This window comes from Megalops cyprinoides, chromosome 4 (genome assembly GCF_013368585.1).
Source record: "Megalops cyprinoides isolate fMegCyp1 chromosome 4, fMegCyp1.pri, whole genome shotgun sequence".
Lineage (NCBI taxonomy): Eukaryota > Metazoa > Chordata > Actinopteri > Elopiformes > Megalopidae > Megalops > Megalops cyprinoides.
In genome coordinates this window covers 8,245,001-8,258,510 of record NC_050586.1, presented here as the reverse complement: position 1 = coordinate 8,258,510, position 13,510 = coordinate 8,245,001, and the positions used below count along the sequence as shown (strand labels likewise).

At 48.1% G+C, this 13,510-nt stretch overlaps 1 protein-coding gene across 2 annotated transcripts in view; it reads left to right on the top strand.

The window, feature by feature from the left end:
- The first annotated feature begins 430 nt into the window (after positions 1 to 430).
- ccdc92 (coiled-coil domain containing 92) overlaps positions 431 to 13,510 on the top strand; it is a 15,905-nt gene continuing 2,825 nt past the window's right edge. The window contains exons 1-4 of one of the 2 annotated variants that reach the window (XM_036528094.1): positions 431 to 554; positions 671 to 772; positions 7,692 to 7,875; positions 8,961 to 9,002. In XM_036528094.1, coding sequence (XP_036383987.1) covers positions 7,746 to 7,875; positions 8,961 to 9,002 — 172 coding nt within the window. In that variant the 5' untranslated portion in view covers positions 431 to 554; positions 671 to 772; positions 7,692 to 7,745. Of the gene's footprint in view, positions 555 to 632; positions 773 to 7,691; positions 7,876 to 8,960; positions 9,003 to 13,510 lie in introns of those variants that run through there. The other variant, XM_036528093.1, reaches the window with a different exon arrangement.

Genomic DNA, 13,510 nt, shown 5'->3' with positions numbered 1-13,510 from the left:
GCTGAACTACCCTATAAAATATGCTTTGGAATCTGCTGTCACATTTTCAGGGTATTTTCAGTTTAATAATTAGACATGTATGAGACACTGCTTCCCTCTGCTGTCTGCTCCTTGTATTACAATCATTTCACTGAAGTCAGGTTTAAAATTTCTTTGGACTTATTTTAGAAGTTTTATGTGGAAATAAAGATGTCGAGTAAAATAACGCGCTGATTCTAACTATTAACGACTGTAAGTAAAATTCGCGTTGCTATTCTCCATAAGACTATCTGCCATGTTCATCTTTTACATGCAAGTCTGCGCTGCGTCGCTAGATGGCATTTCAGCGACATTTTCGAGGCGCGTGAGCGTGATTCAGTTTCTATGGCAACACCGTTGCACCTGAGACGCTTGCGCAGTTGATGACAACCCCCTTTTTCATTATAGTTAATCTAGTTGACATTAAATGCGGCAACATACCGGTGCATTTTAAGAATGTGCAAGTGTGTGCAACAAAGACTATAAATTTAACAGCGTCCTGAAATTTCACATATTCAATCCGGCCTCGGCGATTGGTATCTAGTTGTGTGGTAATGATTTTTTGGTAGTATCCCATGATGCTCCGCTTTATTTTGCCTTGTAGCTCAGGGAGATGAGAGCGCTGACACAACCTTGTTCTCTCTCGACCCAGGAGCCGCAACAATGACAACGTTCAGCCCGTCAGGACGGACCTAATATAAAACGGCACTCAAAGGGAAACGTAAATAATCGTCGTCGCAGTGACATTGTTAAGGTAGGTGGCAGGCTAGCCAGCTCAAGGCAAAGCGGTTTTAGCTTGCCAGTTGCGTGTAGCTAGCCGGACTATCCCTGGCATATCCTGCTGCGAGGTGCACCTGTCTCTGAAAGACCAGACAAATTGCGATAGCGATCGAGCTAACGTTAGCTGAGAATAGTCTGTTAAGATGAGACCTACCTAAAGCGAGATACTTTAGTGCTAATTAAACCCTCACATTAGTTGATGTCCGTTTTTCGCATGCTGTCAAGACTACACGTTGACAGATGTATTTTATGTTATTAACGGTAATCTTAGCGAGCGAGCCAGTTAGCTGTAGCAAGCTAGCTCATAGATAAGGGCAGCTAATTTGCTAGATGGCTAAATACTGATGCTAGCGATGGCAGAACCGAGGTTTCCCTTTACCTAGTGAGGCTGGGAATGCGAGTGTCAGAGGCTGGGCTGGTTAACGTTACCTGCCGCATCTTACCACCTAGAATAATTGTTTAGCACACAATGTCACCCGGCAGTTAAAAATACCCATAATTCAGGTGGCTTGCCAACTAGCGAGGTTTGCAACTGTTATGTAGTCATTTTGCTAGGGAATAAGTTGTGTCAAGTATAGTTTGTGTCGTTGCATTAGTTAAGGATTAGAGGTTTGAAGTATTTTGTCAGCACTACCACAACGTTGAATGAAACAGGCTAGCCATGTTCGTAATGTGATATAGCTATTGTTTTAAGCAACAGCCAAGGGCAAACTGAGAAAGTTGCCAGGTTGCTAGCTGGCTAGCTGTAGCTGCGACCTCAATGAGGGGTGGATACCATAAATATTGTTGTGACTGTTACCTTGAAATCCCCCCCCCCCCCCCCCCCCATGACATGTAGTCTAAGCTGTGAATAGGTTGGATAGATATTTTAGCATTTAGCTTTTGCGGATTATTTTAATGTATAATTTGTAAATATGGCTAGCTGGTGGCGCAGTCTTCTGCGTTAAGTTGGCTAGCGAGATATATTTGTGGCCTATTAGCAACCAGCTTGGCAATCGAGATAAGCAATAAATAACTAGGTGGACAACGTTAGCTGTTAAACTTGTTAGATCTGTCAGATGTTGTTGTAACTTAAAGCTATGGTCAGAATGGCATTGTGTGATGAGCCCGGGCGCATCGTATACCCTTCACACGGTCATCTTGCCAGTACAACTGTTTTGTGTTGTTCGTGTTGATAGATAACTTAGCCAGCTGCGCATGCAACATTTAAAACGCAAGGTAGCCAGCCACGTTCTCAAGATGCCGTTCCGACTGTAAATTGTGCCCGAGTTTGTAAGGGAAATGTAACACGCCCTGGTGCATGTGCTCGCTAGTCAGGCGCTCGTTCCCTGTCAGTGTTTTCCGCTGTCCGCAATGCAGGTGCATCACACGATTCCAGCTATGTCCCGTATTGTCTTTTCTGCACTGCTCTGTTGCGTGGCCGGGCCATACTCGGTCAAGCCTAAACGCGGTATCCCTCGGCGACAGTGAGCATCTGTACCGCAAAATTTCTACTTGGTAGCTCTACATCCAAAATATGCTCTGGGTTATGCGAGTCGCACCTAATTCACCTCCTCTGTAGCAGTTTTCAAATCTCCATCTCTGTTTCAGATCCGTCTTGCTTATAGTACTGAAATCTGGACATGGTTTATGTGCGTGTCACAGATGTTTCTGTTATTGTTATTGTTTTGCACGGAAGCAAACTCGCCGATAAACTGACCTTTGTGCATACCTTTAGGAATTTGACTTTAATGTTGCTTGATTTTTTTTTTTAACGGGATCATTGTGACAGATAATCGGCAGGTTTATACAATCCAAGTGACCTGGCGACAACGGATGAACTTTACCTAATGTATAAAAAGGAAACTGTGTTAACGCAAACAGAGGAGCAGTATGCATCCCACGTGGGGTGCTGTCATCTGTATCAACTCAAGTGGAGACGTTGGATAACACCGAGGGTGTCCACCCCTGCTCTCAGCCTATAGGAAAGCCACTATTGTGCCCTCAGCACATCTTGCTCAATTGCAAAGTGCAGTCAATCAATACAAGACTTATGTCACAAGTTTTTGTTTTTCTTTTTTTTTTTTCCTCTCTGACTTGAGTATTTAAGCCTTTTTTTTCCCTCCTTCTCCCATCACAGCTACGTCTGTGAGGGACGCTTTCGTTTCTTTCAGAGCAGCTCACGGTAAGATGTTTTCTGACCAGTGTCTTCCTCTACTGCTGCAGTTCATTGATTATTTATGGCCTAGAGTGAGTGGAAGTGGTGTGCGTGATGAGGGTGGGGTGGGAGATGGAGGGAGGGAGGGAGGGAGAAGGAGAGGCTGGGAGAGCCATTACTGTGGTGCCATTGGGATTCCATGTGTCTCTCTGGGGGGTGGGGGTGGGAGGGAGCGTTCACTTAAAAACCTTGGTCTGTCGTTTTGTTATGGCCATATTAAATTGTTCCTAGTTGTGCTGGTTCATGTCCCTGAGACTTTTAAACCCACGCATCTTTGGCAATAAAAGAACCATTGCAGTAGCTGGTGACATTTGCTTGTAAGGGATGGTCAATGTGTCCGATTGATTTGTAGCACATCAGAGAGGGCCAAGCTGGAGTGGTGCTGGGCTGGGCGGTTTTTCAGAACTGTAGTTGATAAAACAATACATGTCCCAGTGACAGTACAATGAAAAAGGGATTATAATTAAACGCTGGCTGGCGGTCCCTTTGCGGGTTGCCATGATCTCAGCTCCGGAGTTGGTGTTTTATGGGAAAAGCTTTGTGAGTAATGCTTTACGGTAGCACTGAGACTGTCATTGAGCAGTCCTCTCTAGGGCACTGCGCTTCAGTTAACCCCTCACGGCATTCTGGGAAGGGGCTGACTGCCTGACCGACCAGGCTTTACTGGAAAGACTTTCACTTATTCATTGGTGACCGTTAGTGGCATTTAGCAGACACGTAGAGTGACATACATAGGGTACAGTTTTACATATTGTCCATTGTCCATTTATACAGCTGGATATTTACTGAAGTAATTCTGGGTTAAATACCATGCCCAAGTATACAACAGCAGTGCCCCAGTGGGGAGTCGAACCAGCAACCTTTCGGTTACGAGTTATGCTCCTTACCACTATGCTACACTGCCAACTACACACTTCCTAAGAATCCCCCTCCCCTGTAAATATTGGGACCGTTGCATTGTCACCACAGTGGATAGTTTTAAATTTAGCAGTAATTAGCCTAAATACTGGGAACCCACTGTTTTTGATGGAGCTCACCCAAACGTTCTGTGTGCGTGACATGTATAGGAATGGACCTGGGCTAGTGGGCAGTGGGAACGTTTCGTGAAGGTTTTCAGGGAGGCAAAGGCAAATCCCTGCAGGAGCCCGGGACGCTCCGGGGCGAGAGCAGACGTTTTACAAGGGGTAAAGGAGCCCAGTGACGTAGCGGGGAGACGGCAAACGAGGGAGGAGCCCCTTCCCTGCACTCAGAGAGGAAAATCGATACGCACTTCGGGGCCAGAACGGGAGCTGGGGGGGTGGGGGGGGAGACAGCGGCGGCCGGACTGAGCGACGGGGCGCTGACTCCGCCCCCTGGGAGCAGCATCCTTGCAGAGCGGCTATCGCAAGGACATCACTGGGGGGAGGGGAGCGGCGGCAGCAGACCAACTGCCTCTCCCACCACACCCGGCCTCACTGTGACGTGCACTGACTTTCAGGCCATCCTTTCTGCTCTGTTCGTCATCGCCGCTCCTATTTCATAATGATAATGACAGTTATTACCTTTTTTGTGATAACATCGCAGCATCAGAACAAATCCTTTGTCCGCACGCTGCTGATATTGTTTATGTAGGAATATTGTCTTGTGTGGCTCAGTGAATGGGAGTGGAAAATGGATATTAAAGCGTGACTGCTTTTTGATTAAGCCCATATCTGTCTTGCTGTAATTATTATTATTGTTATTATTATTGCATTCCAAGAATGGTAATTGCATGTGGGTGTCAGTTCGCATTGTGGGTGTCGCATTCACAATTTCAGAATGGAACAAACCATTGAAAACTATTCAGTGGTTCGTTTTTGAAAATTTTGCTTAAAAATATGCCCCTAAATGGCAGACCTCATGTTGTATGAACAGTGGTTTGGACATGCTGAAAAGCGAAGCAGAGGTTTGGGGCTCTGTAAGCTTATATGTATGTCAGAGAGGGAGGTTCTTGGTTGAGGAGATATTACTGGGTCAGCTGTAATCCCTTGTGTTCAGCTCCTCAGTTGAACTTTCGCTTGACTTCCTGTACCTACTTACCTGTAATCTTGTGCTAGCTCTGAAAACGGTGAGCTTTTCCAAAGAGCATGACCTGCATTGACCTGCCTCTGCCCAGTTAGAGTTATGAGTGCCTTCTCACCTCCTGGCAGACCACAAGCCTGTGATTGTGCTTATGGCACCCTGAAGTAACGATGGGGCTCGTATTTTAAACGGCCATCGATCTCACCGCCTGAGATGTTGCTGCATGCGTCTTGTTTTTTTAATAGCCCGGCCCCATTGAGCTGCTGTTGATGGTCTCGTCTGTTAGCTGAAGGTTTTAGCACTTTCTGGAACAGTCCCGGAGCAGCATGTCTGCTGTAAAGAGTATGCAGTAAGAGTTCTCATCTCATCCAACCCACAGCAGCTTAGGTCCCAGGAGGACCATCGGAGAGAACTCCCTCCCCCCCCGCCCATCTCCATGCAACACCATAATGCAACACCAAACCCATTATGAACACACACACGCACACACACATATACACTCCCATACACGCACTAGTCCCAGGCTCCAGCCCCCCTACTCATAAACACATCCACGCATGCTCACACTCGCATATTCCCCATGCGCTCATGCTTCTTTAAACGTACACAACGCGCTGTTTATGCCACACCCAAACTGCACGCAACCACATACTCACAATTGTCTGCAGACTGAAAACACACACAAATGTACAGTGCACACACACTGATCTTATCCACCCTGGCCCGTGCGTGTAATGTATGAGTCTAATGCATCCATCCATCTCTTGACTGAGTGGTAATGCACTCTCTGGCTGTGCTTTTTTTTTTTTTTTTTAAACCTGATCAGATAAGCAGAGTCATCGTCAGCATACAGACGACGGTTCCAGTATTCTGCATTAGCATGACTGCATTGACTTTCCGTCAGCCTCGTCCTCCAAGCCAAAAAGGGCTGTTGGCAGCCGGTGGGACCGGGGGGGGGATGTTTCCACCTTCCCAGCCAACGGGTCACCAAAATACCGTCTTAGGTTAAAAAAGGTGGGGGAGGCAGGAAGGCCGCACAGCAGCGGTTGCTAGGCAGGCAAAGCGTGAATAATTTAAGCAACAAAGGTGGCTTACCTGTCTGGAACAACGCTCGGCAGAATATTTAACGCGTAACGGAGACGCTCTCGGCTTTTGTCTGTGGCGTGGGGTTAAATGTCAAAATCTATTTTCGGTGTGGGTGTCATTAAATCTGAAGACGTCTCGCTTCCATCTGCTCTTTGGCTTAGTTTTGGCCCTGGGTAAAGCTTCACTGTATGTTTTCAAATCTGTTAATGTTTATATTCCGTGTAATTGATTTTTGATGATTTGAGATGGAGCCATCTTGCGGATGGGGTCTTTGGCGTTTATGGAGCGTTTTTTTATTCGGAATGTTTGTGCAGGCCCACACTGTCAGTAAGCTTCTTCTAAGGTTAAAATATCATGTTGGTCCACAGACAGAGAAGCCTTCTTGCAGTACCTCCAACTGTAACAGTATCAACTGTTCCCCCCTCCATCAGCTATTTTTGAAGGCCTTTGAGGGCAGTACAGTGTGTTTTTCAGTGTCTATCTTGCATTATTCACCTGTTTTTTTTTAGGTGTATCACCGCAGCCAAGTGTAAGCTCGTCCATAGCGCCTTTTAACTCGGCATCACATTCGTTTCATCATAACGGAAAGAACCGCACCCCTGTGCCTCATTCATCCCGCCTTCTTCATTAAAGCACGCTGTTGCGCTGAGCCCCGCTGTCCGTCTCAGCCGAGGAAAATTCGCTAAACGGAGATGTGGAAATTGATTGGGCCAGAGGTCCCACGCCGCCACGCTCCGGAGACGCGGGTCATTCCGGCACTGATAATGGAGCCGGTCCCTCGGCATCGGCGCTTATTTGATGAGTAGAGTTAGCGGGAGAGTCAGGCTGCTGCCTGCCTTCCCCTGACGGTAACGCAAGTGGCGTTACATAACGCGGGGCGTGATGCCGCCGCGAGGTACCCTTCGAGCTTTGTTCTTAAAAATAGAAGACTCAGAGACTGCAGCAGTTCTGCATTTTTAAGAGCAGAGAAGGAAATCTGAATTCAGCCCTATGCCTAGCATGGTCAGTCACGTTGAGCGCCAGGCTACATCTTAAAACTGACTGGTGACACGCCCCTGGCAAGAGGTTATTAAAAAATATTACATTGCACAGGAAGAAATGGCGGAGCTAGCCTTACAGGGTGTCGTATAAGAGGGATTAATTTGTTCATGCATTATTCAGACGCTTTCTCGGTGCCCGTGTCATGGCGGTGGTGAAGCTGGAAGCCTTCCCAGAAGTCTGAGGGTGAGAGGGCCGGCGCTTAAACCTGACATCCCAGATGGGACAGGAGTCCGTGACAGGACCTGTCCGTGACCTGAGTGGGTGACTTTAGAAAGTGTTGAGAGTGGAGTGTAGGCCTGTAACTTTTTACCTGAAGGGGTGGGGTGTCCAGGGAAAACAGATTTCTGAGCCTGTAGGCCTACGCTGCAGAATAGTAGAAACAGTTTCTGCAAGGAGGTAGTATCCAAACTCCTCCCAAACTGGCTTCCTGTCCATGTCCCCATGGTAGTTTAATCTCTCCTGCAGCATTGGCTGTGTGCTGCCACTCAGGCCTGTTTATATGCTGTGCAATGTGTGTCTGTCCTTGCAGGTCTGCGGCAGTTGTGCGTGAGTGTGTGTGCGCGCGCGCGTGTGAGCGTCCGCCATGGCGTCGGTGAGCCTGGAGAACCAGCTGCAGAGCGCTCAGAAGAACCTGCTCTTCCTGCAGCAGGACCACGCGAACACGCTGAAGGGCCTGCATGCGGAGATCCGCCGGCTGCAGCAGCACTGCACAGGTACCCCGCCTGTCTCACCTGCTGCGTGATCACACCGTGTTATAGCAGTCATAGCCGTAACGCATGGTGTCACATCACAATCGCTATCATAGCCATAACACACAATGTCCTGTAATAACTGTCTTAGCCATAACACACAATATCACATTTCAGTCAGAGCCATAACAAACACATGTTACATCATAAACACTATCATAACCTTAACAGTCAATATCACATAATAATCAATACCATTGGCCATAACTCCCAATGTCATATGGTAATCACTATCATTGCCTTAACACGTAATGTTACATTATAATCACTATTATTGCTGTAACACCCTCATCACTGTAACACCCACTGTTGCATAACCATCACTATCATCGCAATAACACTCAAGTGTCACTACCATTGCCGTAACATCCAGTGTTACAGAATAATCACTGTCATTTGCCATAATTTACAATTCTCACATAACAACCACCCTCGTCACTGCAACACCCTCTGTTACGTAACGACCACAATCATCACAGTAGTACCCAGTGACACGTAACACCCATTGTCATTGCATTAACACCCAGGATCACATAACAACCACTATCATAGCCACAACACCCATCATCACGTAATGACTGCTATTAAAGGAATAAGACCTAGCATTACTTAAGAATCAGATCCTAGCTATGACATGCCTCAGCACATATACTCACAGTAGTTCAATACCAGTAGGCTAAAGGGCCTAGTCAGCAGCAAAGCCAGCAGAAGCACTCCACTGGTGGAACTGGTGTAAACTCTGAGCGGTATTGTGATTGTCGTGGACCTCAGGTTAGAGATGCAACTGTGTGCTGTGCAAACCCGCTCCCCGTGGCCTGATCACTGCTCACCTTACAGCACCTCAGTTTGCCCGGGGTTCTCTGTAATCCTGGCGAGTGACAGGCAGCCAGCGGGGCTCAGAGGCCTGGCCACCGGCCACCTCTGTGCGGCAGACCTTTGCTAACAGACAGACAGACGGTGAACATCGTCTCGCTGTCCCCGCAACCCCCCCCCCCCCCCCCGACTGTGGTCACGGTGACATGTAAGCTTCTTCTTTCTCTCCTTCACAGATCTGACCTACGAGCTGACAGTGAGGAGCTCTGATGCAACAGGTAAGAGCCTCTCCCTAGGGTCCCGCACACCACACAGCATTACACTACACACTGAACACACTCTCAGAGTGAGCTACGTCCATGCGTTACTACTGCTAAATTACTTATGGTTAAGATAATGTCAGGCCTGGTTTCAGGTTTCAGGTGTACTTATGTGAACCAGGTGGGCAGACTGCTAGATCACTCATTTTTTGACACTTGCACCTGTTCTATGTCTGTGTCTACCCAGATTCAAATATGTATGGTGATAGTGAGCGAGGAGAGATGATACATGTGAGTGTGTGCTTGTGTGTGTGTGTGTTCATGTGCATGTATGTGTGTGTGTGTGTGTGTGTGTGTGTGTGTGTGTGTGTGTGTGTGTTCATGTGCATGTATGTGTGTGTGTGTGTGTATGTATGTGCGTGTGTGTGTATATATGTGTGTTACATGCATGCTGCTGCTTTTCCACTCCAGTGTCCGTTTCCATAGCAGAGAGCTTGGCAGGGAAAGTGATGACAGACACAGCTATCGCTTGGCTCGCACTGACAGCACTGTGTTTTCTGGCCACTGACTCTTTGGAGACAGGCCTTAATTGTGCGTATTGTAGTAATGATTTTACATCAGGGCTTTTTGTGTTGTTTAGCGTTTTTTTTTTTTTTTTGCACGGGCGTTGCAGAGTGTCAGACACAGCGGGTGAAAGACTCAATGTTATTGATGTGGGCTGCGGCTCATGCTTCAAGGGTGACAACATCTCAGGAGCCTCTTCTCTGTACTTGTAACTGCCCGATGTCAGGCTCGTGCTAACCTGGCTGCAGCTTTCTGCCTACTTTCTCAGAGTTTCCGTCATATTAGCATTGTTGGTCACTGGTAACGCGCTCCTCTCTCAGATTGCTCTGGCCTCACATCCATTTACAGTTGGTCAATTGTAATTATATTCCCGATCAAGGAAGGTACAAGTTCAGTTCGAGTTTCTGAATTTAATTGGGATTGATCAGTTCGTCCTCAAGATCGATTAATTATTCAAGTTGGATCCGACCTCAGCTTCGAGTCACAAAGCCTTACCGGAGGCCAAAACACTCCTGAAAGCCAAGTGCATTTGTCACTCTGCAAAAGCTGAAGCAAAGAGAAAATCAGACAAATACACATGGAGAAATATTAGGTTTTCATCTTTGTTGTATCGATTTTTCTTCTTACATTTACTGTATTAAATATAAACAGATTTTCAGTAATTGCCTTAATTAAGCTTATTTGACAGCAGTCCATAACATACATATAATACATATAATATATTAGACTTTCTCCTGGAATATAGCGCTGGCCTTGGTTTTTCTTGATACCAGACTGAAGACAGAGATAGAAAATTAACCCACTTTTTTTCACAATGTAAAGACAGGAAGAGATGCCAGGGCGGGGTGATGGAGCCCATCACAGGGGGATAGGAGCCAATGAGAGCACAGTGAGACCATATGGGCCGCAGGGCTTGGCAGACACGGCGTGTCACTCGCGAGGGGGGTTGGGGGGGTGGAGCTGTGAGGCCGATGAGCCGAGGTGCCATATCGGGCTTTGTTTGCAGACGCCAGATCAGTGGCGCTGAGGACGGGATTTCCGGTGCCGCTGGAGCACCAGGAGCACTGCATTCTGCGGAACATAATCCCCTCGCTTGAGCCCATGATCCTTTGCAAGCTCCTGGCTCACTCTCAGGGGCAGGCCATATTGTTCACGGCGGGTCCGGGGCCTTGCTTCCATTGCAGGCTTTGTCCGACGTACTTGCCGCAGTGCGGGATGTAGGCCGCTCACTGTACGGTAGCCGCAGAGGAAGGTAGAAAATGTGCTTAGTGTAAGACGTTCACTTTTTCAGCCTGTGAAAGGATTCTCACCGGCATGGCGTATGTATTTCCCCAAACAGCGTCTGTCCCTGGAACGGCCATCGGCTCGGGGGAAAAAAAACAAGAGCGTATATCTTTTGCTTCCAACAGCGGCGCGGCATAAATCAGCTGTTGTCCTTGGATGCCCGAGCCTGAGAAGGGCCTTAAAAACCTGCGGCCCTGAAGCCGGCATGACCGTAAATAAGATGGCTGGCTGGCTATGGGATGGAGACTCCAGGCCTCGGCCCGGAGACGCAGCAGAGGGTTCCAGCGGTAACCTGGTAACCAGGCGTACCCCCCAGGGAGGTGCAGATGGACCCTGCTGTGTTGGGTTGGGGGGGGTGGGGGGGTGTGTGGGGGGCGAGCCAGAGTCTTCTTCTCACGGCCCACACAAATCGTTAGAAGAGAGCAGCCCACTGCGTATCCATGGACACGCGACATAAATAAATCAAGGCTCCGGTTGTGGGGAGTTGGTGTACCCGCATATTAAAAGATAAAGGTGCTGAATTGGATTCCACTGTCCCCCGATGATGATGGGAGCCTTGGGTGTGGTGGTGGAAGGGTTGTTCAGAGCTGTGCCCAGCGGAAATTCTCAGCAATGCTGTTAATCAGTTTGGTGCTGTGTCAAAGGGATCACGTTGATCACGACGGGGTTGACCGCCTTTAGGCAACCTGTCAGTGTTTGATGCACAGAGCGTTTGAGAAGGGAATGAGGGCGGGCCATGTAGTAGATTTGCACAATGAATTCTTGATCACATTTTCTTCATGTCATCTTTCTGTACAGCCATTGGCTTGATAAATACATTCCGGCATCTTGATGAATGCTTGTGGCACAGAAAGAATCATCATAATGTAAACATGGAACCAAGAGATGAACTGAAGCACGTGTGTGTGATTAGCCTACACCTTGACCTCAGAGGCCATCATCATCAGCCTTTCTTTAGAGCCGGAATCCATTTCTATATATAGTGAATGAGCCGTGACTAACTGATCGTAGGGCAGGGTGGCACCGTTCCTCCATTGAGAAAAACAAGACGAGTTCCTGAGACAGAACCAAGCCTGCGGGAAAGGTCTGGACAGATGCCCATTCCAAGAACTTTTCCCCATATGGAGCTGAGTTGACGTTTGACTTACATGTATTTTCACATAAGCAAAACGTATTTAAACCGATCTTAAAATGATTTATCGGTGCAGAATTCCCTGGGTCAGTGCATGATGTGCTGTATGTAAACTCCAGTATGTAAACCGCAGGTGAACGGGGCCAGCCGCTGTAATCAGCCCGCGTGTGGAGGCCTTGGCCACACGGCGCTCGTGTCAGGCGCGGTGGGGATCAGGTTAGCGTGGGACAACGCGCCGATAGCAGCACTGGAAATTGGATTATGCGACTCTGCGTTAATGCACTGTCTGCAACCTACTTATGCCTAGGGAGCTTTGCTTCCCCGGCTGGGGCTCGCAAACGCAGAGGAGCCTCCTGCTTTTACAGGGTGGAAAACCAGCAGTCTGACGCAGCAATGAGGGGAAAACCCTACTGGTCACGCTCCACCACACGCCCAGAGAAGACACACGGGGTCCATGTGACTGCGTTTTTTAGCGCGTGTGCACTTTTCAAGGCTAATGAGAAAAATAGATGTGCTGATGTTCGCTGCCAGATATGAATTATTTAATGACACAAGTTTTGGCATCTGTAGTTGTTATATGGAGGGAGTCTAGTTCAGGGCACTTAGAGGATATTTGACAGTCCCTGGTTAGCTCTGACCTCCCGCTAAAGCACCCATTTGGCAGATGACTTTGTGTCTTTGGACAGGTTTACGTTGGCTGATGGGATAGGACTGGGGGGGGGGGGGGGGCGTCAAGCGTAGGAGGGCGAGAGGTTGTTCAAGGTCGGATGAGTTCAGTGCTGAAAAGCTCCACGTTTGGTATTGATCAGGCCTGTAACAGGAGCTTGGCCACTGCAGCTGTTTCCCCCCTAGCCTGCTTATGAAGCCATAACACCCCACTCCCCTCCCCCCTCCATCTCCTGCAATGGAGAGGAGACTGCTCTCAGTATCCATGAAGGCATCGCGCAGATAACTCAATTATCTGCTGCAGTCCACAGGGAGTGGCATCTTTCTCAGCAGTACTACGGGCGTTTTATGGAAACTGGGGGTCTGTGAGAGTGTGAGTGTGTGTGTGTGTGTGTGTGTGTGTGAGTGTGTGTGTTGGCACGCCTGTCTGTCTCTCTGTCTGTGCCTGACTTTGTGAATGAATGAGTGTGTGTGTGTGTGTGTGTGTGTGTGTGTGTGTGTGTGTGTGTGTGTGTGTGTGTGTGGGGCACGCCTGTATGTCTCTCTGTCTGTGCCTGACTTTGTGAATGAATGAGAGTCTGTGTGTGTGTGTGTGTGTGTGTGTGTGTGTGTGCCTGAGTGGGTTAATGAATGAATTTGTGTATGTGCATGCAGGAGCCTGTCTGTCTGTATGTGTGTTTATTTGTGTGTCTGTGTCTGTGTCTGTGTCTGTGTCTGTGTGTGTGTGTGTGTGTGTGTGTGTGTGTGTGTGTGTGTGTGTGTGTATATATGTGTGTATATGTGTGTGTGTGTGTGTGTGTGTGTGTGCGCGTGTCTGTGTCTGTGTCTGTGTCTGTGTCTGTGTCTGTGTCTGTGTCTGTGTGTGTGTGTGTATATATGT